This window comes from Wyeomyia smithii, chromosome 3, assembly GCF_029784165.1.
Source record: "Wyeomyia smithii strain HCP4-BCI-WySm-NY-G18 chromosome 3, ASM2978416v1, whole genome shotgun sequence".
NCBI lineage: Eukaryota > Metazoa > Arthropoda > Insecta > Diptera > Culicidae > Wyeomyia > Wyeomyia smithii.
Genome location: NC_073696.1, coordinates 192,660,820 through 192,674,877, shown reverse-complemented (window position 1 = coordinate 192,674,877; position 14,058 = coordinate 192,660,820). Strand labels below are relative to the sequence as shown.

The window sequence follows — 14,058 nt, the reverse complement described above, 5'->3', positions numbered from 1 at the left end:
TTCCTCTTCAGCATACTTTACCTAGAAACTAATAGTCTTACTAAGAGTTTTGTAATAAAGTTATCTAAAAAATATATGTAGTATACTGATGCTCTTCGCATATCCGTTCCATATCGATTTTTGATGTTTTTGTTTTTTTTTTGTGGAAATGTGGTTAAAAACATCTCAAGTTTATAAAAAAATAGTATAATAGTAAACTTCATTCGTATAATTTTAAAAATCAAACATTGTTTGTCTCACTGATGTCTTGAAGTGTCCATTTTTGAACCATACTATGCGATGGTAATGCTTACTCTGAAACAAAATCTAATCATACTCATATTACATAAATTTAATAATTTACTCGCATGTCGCACTGTTTCGCATACTACTCACTCGTTTTATCACACATGTTTAAAACCTCCCTCTTTTCCCTAAAATGTGGACGTAATTTTTAAACAAACCTATACTACCATACCCTCTTGTTGCACATTTTTTTATAAACCATCTCCCGCGGAGAAATCTATCTCTTATTACTTATTAACTGCATGCACGGCTACCAACTGTATAGCATATTGTTGATCGATCTGTTCTCTAACCATATTTAATAGTTTCAAGTATAAATGTTGAATTGAAATCAAAGTTTAGATGTCTGGTGATGCAATATGCCAGAACACACAGGAAAAGGGGTAATAAATAATTGATGATTATGACAAAACAATGGGAAAAGTGTGGTATCGAACTATTTCAGTAGCAGTATTCTTCGAGGGGTATTGCATTAGAAGGCCGTAGAAAACCTACCGAAGAGAACCGCTGCCGAAGTTGCCTGATAACCTGGTGCAACACTTTTCGTTACCTGGTTATCAAATAATTAGTTGATCAGATCGAAAATTATTCGCATGTCAGTCACATATGTCATGCTGTATGTCAGTCACATTGCTGTCATATTAATAGAAAAATATATTTTATGTAATTTTTTAGGCCCATTGAATTGAACATACGCAATTTAACCAATTTATAACGAATACTTACTAGAACGAGCCATGCCGACACAAAATAACCGAAAATTAATCAAAAAATTCAATCGACGTTGTCTCCACTTGCCGAAGAGCGGCAGTATATGTATATGTAATTCATAACAACTTTTTTCATGTTTGATACACTGACATTCTAACTTTTATGCGTATTATTCTGCTTTGTTCAGTTCTCTTTTAAAATATATCAAAACTGATAAAAGTTTATGCAAGATCGTAAAAAATATAATGTTCACAGCTCGATGACATCACTCTCCGTACGGCTGCTTTCTGGTAGCATCGATGGTTTATTTTCTTTTCCGCTGTCCCCAGAATCTGCATAAAAGAGTTCGTATTTTTATTCTAAAAAAATCGTTCTATGGTAATAAAATACTCACTATTATCATTATTAAAATATACACGTTTGCCAAAGTAATGGAAACAAACTAATTATCTGGAGCAGCAGCAGATTTCTTTGTTGATCGCCTTGATCGCCGATGAACAGTCGAGCAACGCAATTCCGTAATGTCCCTAAGTTGAAACATGTTTACTTAGTAACTTAATTGATCAGACTTCATATTCATAATTACCTTGCATCACGAAAACTTTATTTATTACAATGTAAACTTAATAAACTTGGTAAATAGAGGCAACAAACGGAATGACACTGAGAGCTGAAATCGCGGAACAACACTGAGACTGAACAGACGCTGACACCGACATAGCAATGACAAGGGATGCCAGACGAACTGAACTGAACAGACACAACAAATCTATGCGCAATTTTAAAAATATACAAGAAAATCAATGTTTCTCGTAGAAATATGGTTAAATTAAACAAAATAGAAAAGATCGATTCAGACTAGTCGATTAAATCAATGGATCGATTAATAACAACAGAATAGATAGATTCAGTTAAATGATTTTTTCTAAATCTTGCCCAATGTTAACTCATTCACGACACCTTATCTTTAATTGCTGAGTAACTTTTGCATATTGCTTTTGACGTTGGACTAACGTCTATATCGAAGTTAGGCACCTGAATTTGAAAATCTAGTAATTCAACCGGGGAAAACCAGGGAAAAGTGGTCAGGTTTTGAGCGCTTATATATCAGTCATTTCTTTTCAGAATTTCGAGGTTTTGGCATCAACCGATCAGAAATTCTTTTACGGTTGAATTTATGTAACAAAAATAACCTATTGTTCGAGATACACTATTGAAAAATTGATAAATCACATCGATTGTCTAAATCATACCGAGCAACCAATCACCACCTCTCTTCACAAGCACAGTCGACACTAACGGATACAACCGATCTGACTTTGTAAACAGTCTCACAGCATTCAACCAATAACGAGCTCGCTTTCGGTAGCTGCAACAGGTGTTTCAACACCGTTTTAAAATGCTTCTTTTATCATTACCACTGAACAGATTCTAAACACCAATGGCTTGATTGTTAGGGGAAATATTGCGCAAGATTGTCATATAATAATTTAAATATGTTTTCGATACTAAACTAGTTAAAAGTTGTGTTAAAAGTCGTGCACATTCAACCAATCACAAGCTCGCTTCTTGTTTGCTCGCGGATGGATTTTTGCTTTGGGCTATATAATAGCCTGTGTCGTCTCATAGCAGTCATCAGTTAACAAGTGAAAAGCCACCAGGCCGGTCTTGTATAATCAGCAGCGGTGGCTGATTCCAGCGGCCAAACTGAGCTGCAGCAGAACCAGAGCGGTGGTATCAGGCAGCAGCGGCGGAGGTTGTGGGAAGCTGCATTTCTTCATTCAGTTCGGTTCTCCTTCGATCTGAGTTGGACCCCACCAGCGGTAATCCAATTCAGATATCGTTGGATGAAAACAGCCAGAAACTGCACGAGCCAGCACCGCCACTAGGAAAGCTACCGCCATTTAGTGTGTGTGCAGTGTGCACATATAGCGTATGTGCATCTGTATTGCTATGACATTTGCGATGATAGGGATGGCGCTGTTGCGTGTGTATGGCTAGCTATAGCGTGTGTAAGACACTAGCATGTGTAGCATATTATGGCTATTGCGTGTATATCTTCAGCGTGTGTACGGATAGTTATAGCTTGTGTGTGGATAGCTGCTGCGTGTGTAATGATTAGTTATAGCGTATGTATGGATAGTAATAGCACATGGTTGGATAGCTTATGCGTGTGTATAGATAGTTGTATCGGATGTATGGAAAGGAATAGCGTGTGTATGGATAGCTATAGCTACAGCGTGTGTATGAATAGTTTTAACGCGTGTTTAGATAGTTATAGCATGTGTGTGAATAACTATAGCGGGTGTTTATCGAAGATTATTATTGTCATTGAAAATATTAAAACGTCTTAACGAACACAGTTGTGAATTTGATTTTACAGCAGCGATTTTAACTTCTTCAGCCAGTCTTTATTCATCGAGGAAAAATTACTACCTATGAATGATCAACACTTATTTACTAGAAATTTGATTTAGATCAAAACGGGGTCTTTTGAGTATCATAAATGATTAGTAAAAAGAGTTGCAAGTTTTCTCAATGAGCATTCATTAAATTTTCGTTTTTGTTTCTCGGTGCGCGGTTTTGATTTTGTTTCTCGCACACAGAGAAAGAAACAAACTTGTCGCTATCGTGAAAAATAACAAAACAATTAGAAATGCTCTAAATCACAACTGAAGAAGTTAATATATTTTCCTGTCACTCGCCCAAACCTTGATAACAACTACCGAAAAACGTGTAATTGAGCTCTTGCTATATTGAGTTATTGAACCAAACGTTTTTGTTTTTCAAATACATGAAGTTATATGCTGGGCTGGAACTAACCTAGAATGAGTTTTATCGATTAAATGACAAACAATTTTCAAATTTAAACTTTCGGTTGAATCGGTCTGGGCTCCAATTTCAGATAGTTTCGTAAAGTTTGCTTTTGGCTTAGATAGGAAAATTTTACCAATTCGCTCAATTAAATGATTGTCTTGGTAGTGCAGCAAACAAAGGGTTGATTCGAATATGTATGAAATGACAGCGATTAAATGAAAGATATCCATTCTTTTAGTATATATTATTATTTATAACGTTTTAACGTCTCAACATTCAGAAATACACTGTTAGATAAAATTGCAGCAAATACTAGAGTTGCAATTGTTTCTATTAATTGTTTTAATGGAATATAAGAATACCGTAGTCCAACGTCATGCGGTCGTGTCTTGAATACCACCCTCCTACTTTTTATCAAGCTTATGTTTGAAAACAACACTGTGAAAACAATGAAGATTGAATAAAATATTTACGAAAAGCATAAAAGGAGCAATAGATTGCACAGAAACGTAAAAAAAATTAATGTGATGAGTATAATAAATTCCTGTAAACAACATTGAAGAAAGAAAACACCAATGCAGCCGCACGGTATGACAGTTGATTACATCCGCACACGCACTAAAATCCAAGATTTGTAGGCTATTCTTAAAGTCTGGCATGCCTGATTATGTACAATCAACCGGTGCGCTTTGTTTAGAGGTGCATGCAAGAAGCATATATTCCAGGAGTTATGCAATGCCTGTTCAACGTTTATTAGACCAGAACGTTAGGAAGCATATTCACTTTGACCACAGCACACGTCATATTACAGATTAGCCCAGATGCATTAATCGATGACTGCCAAGCAATGGACCGCAAGTTCGAATCTCACCAGCAACCCAAAAAAGGATGGTTTTTAAAGGTCGGTATAGCTTTCTAATGTAAATCAAAAATTTACCCATGGCATTTTCATAAGTAAAAAACTAATACAAAGCTAATAATAATTATTATAATAAAAAAATACGAACTTTTTTTTGCATTTTATTTGTGCTAAAAGAGCTTAATTATTGTCGATCAAACTTTTTTTCCTCGCTTCTATTCAGCGTGAGCAGCATAAGTGTGCTCTATTGCGTGGAATAAACATTTGCAAACATTATTATTAAACACGTGTTTAATAAGAGCATTCCAAAAATCGAGCAACGGTTTAACAGATGTTTAATAAATATTTTATTCGGCAGATCGAACACATGCAGAACAGTAGCCTAATAAATGTTTTCCGATGCATCTGTTCAACGCTGGTTTAACAAGTGTTGAATGAAATATTCTGCTGTTGTTGTTTAAAACCCTCTTCACCGTTCCTAAACAACTTTGTGTCGGAAAATTTCTCCAAATTTAACTGAACAATCATCGAACAGAAGTTCTTTATTTTCCATTTCGGTTGTTATTCAACTGTAGCCTAATAAAACTGATTGAGTAAATGTTTAGGCAACAATAATTGTTCCTTGGGTGTGAACCAAACGAACTGTCTAAATGTGAGCCAAACAAACAAGAAAGGTAACAACACATTGAAAGGTATTATCAATTGTGGTGAAAACAATTAAACATTAGCATACACACTTAATTCATCCCGGCAAACGTCCCAACAGCTGATCGTGCTCGGCGAATTTTTCAACAAATATCAGCAATATATTTCGACGAACATTCAGCAAATATATCGATTTACCGTGAACCAGCAAGTAATGACATCTCGCCTGCCGAAGTTCATGACAATGCAACCGAAAACTTATAAAACAGTTCGCTAAATTTATCGGCTGTTGAGTTCTCGGCAATAAAATCTTAGTGTGTACACACTTAATTCATCTCGGCAAACTTACCAACAGCTGATCGAGCTCGGCGAACTTTTTAAAAAATATGTGTGTTGCTTTTCGAACAGAATATGTGTTGCAATCAGTATAAATTTTGTATCGTGAGGCGCCCTAATTCTGCGCGGCTCTTAATTCTGCGCACCTCGTATCAAAATGTTGATGCCATTTAAAAACATAACATAACATAAGCAGAAAGTTGACAGTTATTATATAGGAAATCACTTCCAACCCGCATAATCAATAACCGTAAAACGTTCCTAACAACTAGTTTGGGATATAGTCCCGACTGTATGAACTATCGTTAAATCATATGGATTGTCATCCGTTTGTGGTTATTGATTATGCGTGAAACATTATTTTTAAAAATCTGCTTTCAATTGATTATTTTTTAACATTTTAATACGAAGTGCGCAGAATTAAGAGCCGCGCAGAATTAGGCCGCCGTTTAAACGGAAAATGTGTTCGTCATGCTCGTATTACGAGTGATGCATTGAAAATTTAAATTCGTGTGTATGTGTTGAAACAAGCTTTGAAACTCAGTAATATATCCTTACAAAGTTTCAAAGTTTTATTACACTTTCATATACGCACTAGATAAAAATGAAAAGTGATGTGAAATTAAATGTTGTTGCCAGAATTGTTTAAAATAGAATATTAAAAAAGGGTTGCCATATTTACTGCTCTTCTATTAGTTTTGTTCAGGGGGGATTTACCGCTGTCAAATTTCATATATGTGTGCGTTATCGCAGATCAACTCTGGTCCATGAAGTTTGTTGGTCCATGACGTTTGATAACTTACCAAGGTGACGATAAAACATCATCAATTTTCGTCAAAAACTTGTTGCTGTCCCAAAATTTCACTACGGAACGCATTATTAATAAAAGTTTTCCGCGATTTCTCGAGTTTTGTTAAAAGAGAACGTTCCATTTTACTTCGATCAAAACGACAAAAACCAAAACATACAGACGCCTTGTTGCCAAATGTGTTGGTCACGGTTTCACGATATTTGACAAATAGATTCCCCTGGTTTTGTTGATTCGTGATTAATGGCCGGTGGGTAAAATTTACTCAGTTATTGACAGGTAGACATATAATTGCACAGATAATCTATTTAGAGTACGTCCACTTTCAACGAAACAGAGTGATACCACATACTTAGACATACACACTTAACTGCACAATGGTTTCTCGGTAATACTTGATTCTGAACTACTTGAAAACTTTTTAGTTTACCGTTATTTCGTAAAAAAATTACTGAGGAATCGGAAACCGAACGTGTTTACCGGAATACCGTAAATTTGTTCACCGAAGAAAACCGTGAAATAGAGAATTTACGAACTCAGTGAACTAAAATACCGAAACTCGGAACCCTGACATCATTTAACCGAGATTTCGTCGAACAAAAAAGCTCTTACCGAGATTCCGAAAAACAGAACTGTCAAAATAACGAGCGCTTCACTAATAGTTTTGTTCGTGTTTCGGTGTAGATGTAGAACGAGCAGGATTTGCGCCTGATTATTATTATGGAAAAATATGCAGACCAACTTAAATATTGAGTGAGTATACTTTTTAAGATCTTGTTTTTATTTTGCTGCGAAGAATATTTGAAGAAAAAGGATTAATTCAATTCTTTCTTCACTCAGTTTTGCAGGTTATCGACTCGCTTCGCCGGATGGAAGTTGCAGAGTGGTAGTTGCTACTTTATTTCCTAGAAGCAATACAACAGTCCTGTTTACACTAATACTCTGTTTTGTTGAATCAGTTGACTTAAAAATTAATAAATTTATTTGTATATTTAATCGGTTTCGATCATATTCTGAGTTTTTTTTTCTGAAAAAATCGCAAAATACGTACTTCAGTAAATTTTACCGAAGTTCTCGTAATAATCGACAGTTAAATTTTCCGAGTTCCGTAATTATTTATTGAGTATTTCGGTAAAACATTACCGAGAATCTCGTTAAAGTTCGACAGGTTTTCAATTTTTGGTTTTACAGAATCTCGGTTGTTGCAGCCCACTGCGCCAACCGGTATGGAATCGGTTAATTTTGAAAACGATATTGGCAGATAGACAGAACATCAGACAGAACAACAGAACAACATCTGTCACAGCGACGATCTATAAAAATTCAATTGGTTTCCTTCTTAAGATTTGGTGAGCTTAAAGAGATAGACATGCTGTGCTTTATCGAAAGTTACAATCGCAAATAGATGAAATTATAGAATTAGGTATTTTTGGTTGAACTATTGAAATAAAGAAAAAATTATAAAGCTTAATTTAAATTTAAATTTACAAATTAGTACGCTGACGGGAACTGGGATACCAGACACACGTGAGTTGAAACTTATAGATAATATACTCAGGTTAAAATTACGTTGAAAGGCAAACGAATATCATTTTTCACTAGGGCTTTTGGAGACATTGGAACAGTAGAAATCCAAACCACGTAGGAAATCATAGGAGAAACTAAATGTATGTTACATGCTCTATTATCATCTACACTTAACCTAACTTTGAAAATAAATTTATAGTTTGATCTGCCGCTACTGTTACAACAGAAAGCTGATACAAAATCTTCTCCGTCTGGATCCGAACATCGGTATTTTGATGTATTACCAAGATTTTTACCGAGATCTCGGCTGTTGAAATCTCGGTAATGTATTTTACCGTACTCGGTGATAATATCTGAGTGTGTACGAAGCACTGGCGATTTTTTTGGTACTCTTTGCCCCACATCACCCGGTACCAACACCAGTATGAACTGCTCGACGAAAATGAACGGAATGAATTTTCTTCATAGCGGCTCTACTCGAGCCCTCAACAAAATCCCTTACGAAACTGTCAAAAAGTTGTTTACAAAATCAATGCTGCATTTTTCGAGTGGGAACGAGACAAACGCAGGGCTGCGCAGGTACACAACTTCCATAAACTACTCAAACAGAGGTTTTTTTACAGAGGTTGGTACTTTCTAGTAGTTCATTTTGTACCAACTTTTTTGGAAGATTTCTTCCTGAGTGTTACGTATGTCTTATGTATGTGGTGATACTCTACTAAGTTCAGAGTCAAATTAAATTAACGTGAAGATGTAGTCGTGTCGCTGGCATCGCTGGATTTATACAGACCGATGTCATGGCAACTGTTTCTTGGAGCCGCCGCCGATGATGATGACGCTAGTGTTGAAAATATGATCATAAGCTCCGTTCATTGTGCCGCATGTGTTACTGTACAGTTTTTTTCGTGCCTCTAACTATATTGAATGTGGGCAAAGATAACTGGAACAAGATACCTAACTTCCAATTCTCATAAAATTGTCACTATGAGCAAAATCGATTTATCGTGCATAGTCCGTCATTGATCGTTGAGCTGTTCAAGATTGTTTGGTCAGCTCGACGCTTAAGATAACATGCAGATTAATGATATTACCATTTTATGCACCTAATGCTATTGTCATATTTTTGCACATTCAAAGCACGGAAAACAGACTAACAGGCGACGAACAAACGGTCTGAAAAAAGTGTGTAAAATTTTGCATGTGTGCCACGAATTATCCTCCGAATAAAACCCCTCGTTATGCGTAATGGTAAAGTAAAATGTGATGCGCACCGTCGCTATACAGCCTGTATTTTCATCAGTGTATGTACTTTTCACTCCCGTTGGTATTGACATTAAAATCTATTGGCTATGCCGTTCGCTCCACGGCGACGGTAGCGACATCACATCTTAGTTTACCACTTAGCATGACGAGGGGTGTAATTCGGAGAGTATATTTTCGCGCGCACAATCTGTTTTACACATTTTTTATTGTTTGCTTGTTAGTCTGTTCTCTTTGTTCAAAGTACGAAAGAAAAGTGTGAAATTGACTGTCGGAGTGAGGGTTTATATTGAGGGGTTATATTTATTTTCAGGTCCCATTCTACCGTAACTTAATGTTTGATATGTTGCAAGCCAGGTTTCAGCACCATTGTGCATATGGACAGGTTCACCTGGGCACCCGATTTTTGATCTATTAAGCTCGGCAAGAGTGGAAACCTTGGCTGTAGAGCGTGCTCATAGCGGTTATCAGGAATTTCTGATGGTACGCTCAATTTTAAATGATGCGCTGATTATTCTTGATTCTTCCGGAGAGTTTCATGTTTGAAAACTAAACATTCGTACACATTATTATCATTTTTCGGATGGCAGCACCGTAAGTCGTCCATGGATACTGAAAAAAATGTTTCGCCTTTCAGCAGTCATGGCTTGGCCTTGTCGTCAGTTGATTTTGCCGTTAAGTATACATCATATTAACAGTGAATAAATTAGTTCGACTTTTGCTCACGCGCAGCGACAATCATGTCCGATGAATTCTGCAAGAGTCAGGTATCTTGTTCCAGTCATCTTTGATGTAGGGCTATCCAGAACGTGTTAAAATATGTTTGAACATGCCCATTTATGTCCTGCACAAAATCCATCGAGCGTTCGAAACAAAAAAATCGTTCTTCGCATTTTGCATTCCTACACACCACTTGCAGCAACAGTTGATCTCGCATGGACGGAGCTTATTCGGCTGTTTCGCAAGCGCTGACAGCCTTTTGACGTATAATCGAGCCAGAGAGCCAGAGAAAAACGGCTTCAAGCAAAATGTATGGGGATGACGTTCGTGACAGGGATGTGGATTTATACAGGTTTTGTATCTAGATAATCTAGTGGTCCCCGTGGCTCTGTGGTTAGCGATGTCGGTCGGCTAGCTCTCCCACACGGTTGTGATATCGGGTTCGATTCCTGATCGAGTCGAGGATCTTTCGAGCTGGAAATTTTCTCGACTCAGCACTGGGGCATGGTGTATCGTTGTGTACTTATCCTACACATACAAAATGTGCCAAAAACAATATCGATAACGAATTTTTTCAACCACTCCAGTTGATCGAGACCGCTATCAGCCCCAAGGCTAAGCAAGCGATATTGTTATTGTATCTAGATAATCTGCTGGCCAAGTACCGTAAACTGCTTAGTCTTTTAACAGTTATAGCCCAAAGGAAAGTTCAAAATAGAGATAGGGCTACTAGATCATGACTCTCACAGCAGTTTTCAAGTCGAATCGCGACAAATCGACTCTAGTTCTTCGGATTTTTGTGCTACATGATTTGCCTCAAACATAATGTGCGGCATTAGGGAGCATGCATAAATGACGTAGCTTTTGTTGGGTTTTGTTCTCTATCCTCTCCATCGTAACATTTCGTCACAAAGTTTTAGACCTCCTTATAAATAATAACGTAACTTACAACAACACACCGTCCCAGATATTTTTTTGCAAACTTTATTATCAAAGACATATTCAAGTTACACAGTTGTTATAAGACCCAGAAGGAACACGAAAAGTGCATGGAGGGAAAACATTTACAATTACGCGAGAAATGATTCGCCCATTTGAATTTCGATTATCTGCATTCGGCCTTTCGAACCGAGGCCGCGTGACTGTCTCCATCTGCACAAAAATGTGTGAATACTATTCAGAGTGTAGCGACCGTAGCGACAAACACAATAGAACATCATTTTTTTACATCCCCGAACATTGTTTGTTTGTATTTCGTTTGTAACAAGTTCGCGGGTTTAAAATGCAAAATGATCAAAATATAAGTTTCTTTAACTATATATTCAATGTTAAATACAAACAGTTTTTATAGTTCGTTGTGCTTGATGATAGAATAGATCAGATTTTGTTTTTATGGCAATGGCTGGTTCAGGTAAACGATTTGAAACAGATCATAAACGAGGAACATCAACCGTGGTTTGTATTCATGTTTATTTGCATCCTGCAATATTTTAATATCATATGTTTAAGGTACTACGTAAACGTTGCCGTAAAAATAATTCCGACTCCCATTCAGATCCAGCAATTCAATGGGTCAACAGTCATCTCCAATCTGTTCAGGCCAACGTTGGGCATCCACGTGAATATTCGTTAGACCACAACGTTCATGCTAATATACTACAACTGCCACTACAACCCGGAATACTCACGAAAGAATCTCTGCATGATTACTTCCAGCGCACATCATGGAACACAACGTTCCCAGTGCCCCTTATTGCTCAGTTTGCTCAGGAGGGAAATCCTACTGAAGAATGTGATTCCATGCTTCGTTTGATAAAAGCAAAAAAATCTTATCTAAATACATTAAACAGCATAAAAGCGAGCTTTCGGCGTAAAAAAGTTTCCAAAAAAATAGGCAAGAAGCTACCGCAAGAGAATATATTCCCAAATGTGGTCTTCAAGCTAGCGGAACAACTTGAGAGAGATCCAGATAAATGGTTTTTGGGAAAATATGGCTATGATTATTATTTCACCGGTGGCAGTTTGATTGTAGTTGTGACTAAGGACCTCAAGTGGATTGTAAACGTGGTGGATGAAACAATGCACACGGTAAAAATAATCCCAATTCATGTTCTGGCAAATAAATTGCAGATTGATTCAAATAATATTAAGGAATATGATTTGGGTAGTGATTACGGACCCATATTGGAAACATTTTGGAATGCAGCAGATAAATTTAACACGGTCAGGGATCAAGCAATTGAGTTTTCAAATATTATAATAGGCCTTCGACGGAAGCATCAAATAAACATTTTATGTGGAAAGGGTGATCCTGCTACTTTAACACAAAGAACTATTACGTCAGAAGTTCCGTTTATTTCCTGTTGCTTTGTATTCGAATTTAACCAACGGTTTATATGCACATCGGACATGGAAAAGAATTTAAAAATCTGGAACTATAATCAAATAAGAATATTATGTTCACTCAAACTTCCAAAACAGGACCCTGCGGATGATGATTGGTGCTGCATTCGTTATGTTGGACGAAGTACCGTCATTTGTTTAGAAAGAACTAATGTAAGGCTCGTTAAAATTACACCAAATGATATGATAATTGAGAAAACAGTCGCACTAGCGAGTTGGCTCTGGTCATGTGATAGAGCATCGTGTCTAGAAGTAAATACGGAAGAACGGATAATTTTCATCGGAACCACGCATAAACTACTTCTTTTGCGTATAGTCGAATCGGCTGACAGCGAATCGTCTGATCTTCAACAAATCATTACCTTCACGCACAATCTCAAACATTTTCCAACAATGATGCAATGCGTTTCGGAATCGCACCAGAACTATTACGTTTGGATCTCCTCGCATTTACCCGGCGATACAAAAATATGCAGTTTTGCGAAACTACCACCGAAAAGATTTGCAACGAAAAATCTGCCGGTGAAACCACGTTCGATACAAGAATCGTATATTTTCGCTCGGAACGAAGGTAAGTTGAAAATGCATACTCCATGAATTAATGCATGTTATGTTGTATGTAAAACACTATGTTGTGCATAAAACACTAAGGTGTCGATATGACTTTCAGGTAAATGCGTTTTTCCAGCAAGAGTATTGAGTCGTCGCCTTCAGTTGTTTCACTCTGGCATTGCCATAATTAAAGATTCAGATCAGCTTTATCTTTTGCTGCAGAATTCGATTGGGGACATATTCCATCAGAAAATCATCCATGACCGTAATGAATCAAACAGCTCCGAAGTTGCAAGCAGTATGCACAACTGGATGCTTCAGGTGAACTCGTTCAATGCGTCACTACCTTCGAGAACTACAGCGACTGATCTAAAAAACTTACGCGGTTTTAAGAAAATTTTACAATCCCGCACTAATTGGAACAGTCCAGCTGTGGAAAGCCAAGAAAATAAACAAACATTCCGTAAACGACCTCGTTGGAAGCAGACCGTAGAACAGCTTCACGAGTATCGAGATTTACTTGCACCAGATATGCTGTCGGTATGGGGATTTAGACCAAATGTGGCGCAGTCGGAACAACGACTCGCTACTGATATACCAATTAATGTAACCGATCGAATATCCAGCTGGCTGGAGCAAACGGCTGAATTGGCAGCAACATTCACAGTGCGCACTGATGTCGCTGAAGAAGTGCCAGATACACAAGCGGCCGTCATTAGTGACGATGACAACAGTTCTGTGGAAATAGCAGCGGTATCATCATCGATGAAGTTCCCAGTTCCCATGGTTTCCACTACAGATACTTTGAAAGATAAAGTGAAATTAGATACAAATAAGACTTCGGCCAAACCAGTAAGAAAAAAATATGTACAAGGATTTTGATTTAGTACAGGATTTTGAATTTCAAGCTTAAATATTTTTAGTTAGATCAAGATTTCGAATACAAAAGTTACTTTTTTAAATAGTTTAGATCACGGCCAAAATGAAAGCATCAAAGGCAACCTTGTGAATAAACAATCTAGGCCATTTAATGAAGTTGAAAGTTCTATTTTGAACTCAATGAAATATTATCCGAACACTCCTACTCGGTTCAGATATAAAATGCAGGTATTCATCATTATAACATAACCAGCCT

General features: G+C 37.1%; 1 protein-coding gene and 1 long non-coding RNA gene across 2 annotated transcripts; one reads left to right on the top strand and one right to left on the bottom strand.

Annotated features, from left to right (window-relative positions):
• Positions 1-384: 384 nt before the first annotated feature.
• Positions 385-1,737, bottom strand: LOC129729362 (uncharacterized). Its single transcript, XR_008728667.1, has 3 exons — positions 1,583-1,737; positions 1,391-1,523; positions 385-1,328 (listed from the first exon to the last, which is right to left on the bottom strand). It is a non-coding gene; the product is annotated as an uncharacterized LOC129729362 (long non-coding RNA).
• Positions 1,738-11,203: 9,466 nt separating this feature from the next.
• Positions 11,204-13,965, top strand: LOC129726428 (uncharacterized). The gene is made up of 3 exons (XM_055683097.1): positions 11,204-11,423; positions 11,478-12,942; positions 13,042-13,965. Exons 1-3 carry the CDS (start codon positions 11,361-11,363, stop codon positions 13,803-13,805), a joined length of 2,292 nt encoding a protein of 763 aa, XP_055539072.1. The 5' UTR covers positions 11,204-11,360; the 3' UTR covers positions 13,806-13,965.
• The last annotated feature ends 93 nt before the right edge of the window (positions 13,966-14,058 follow it).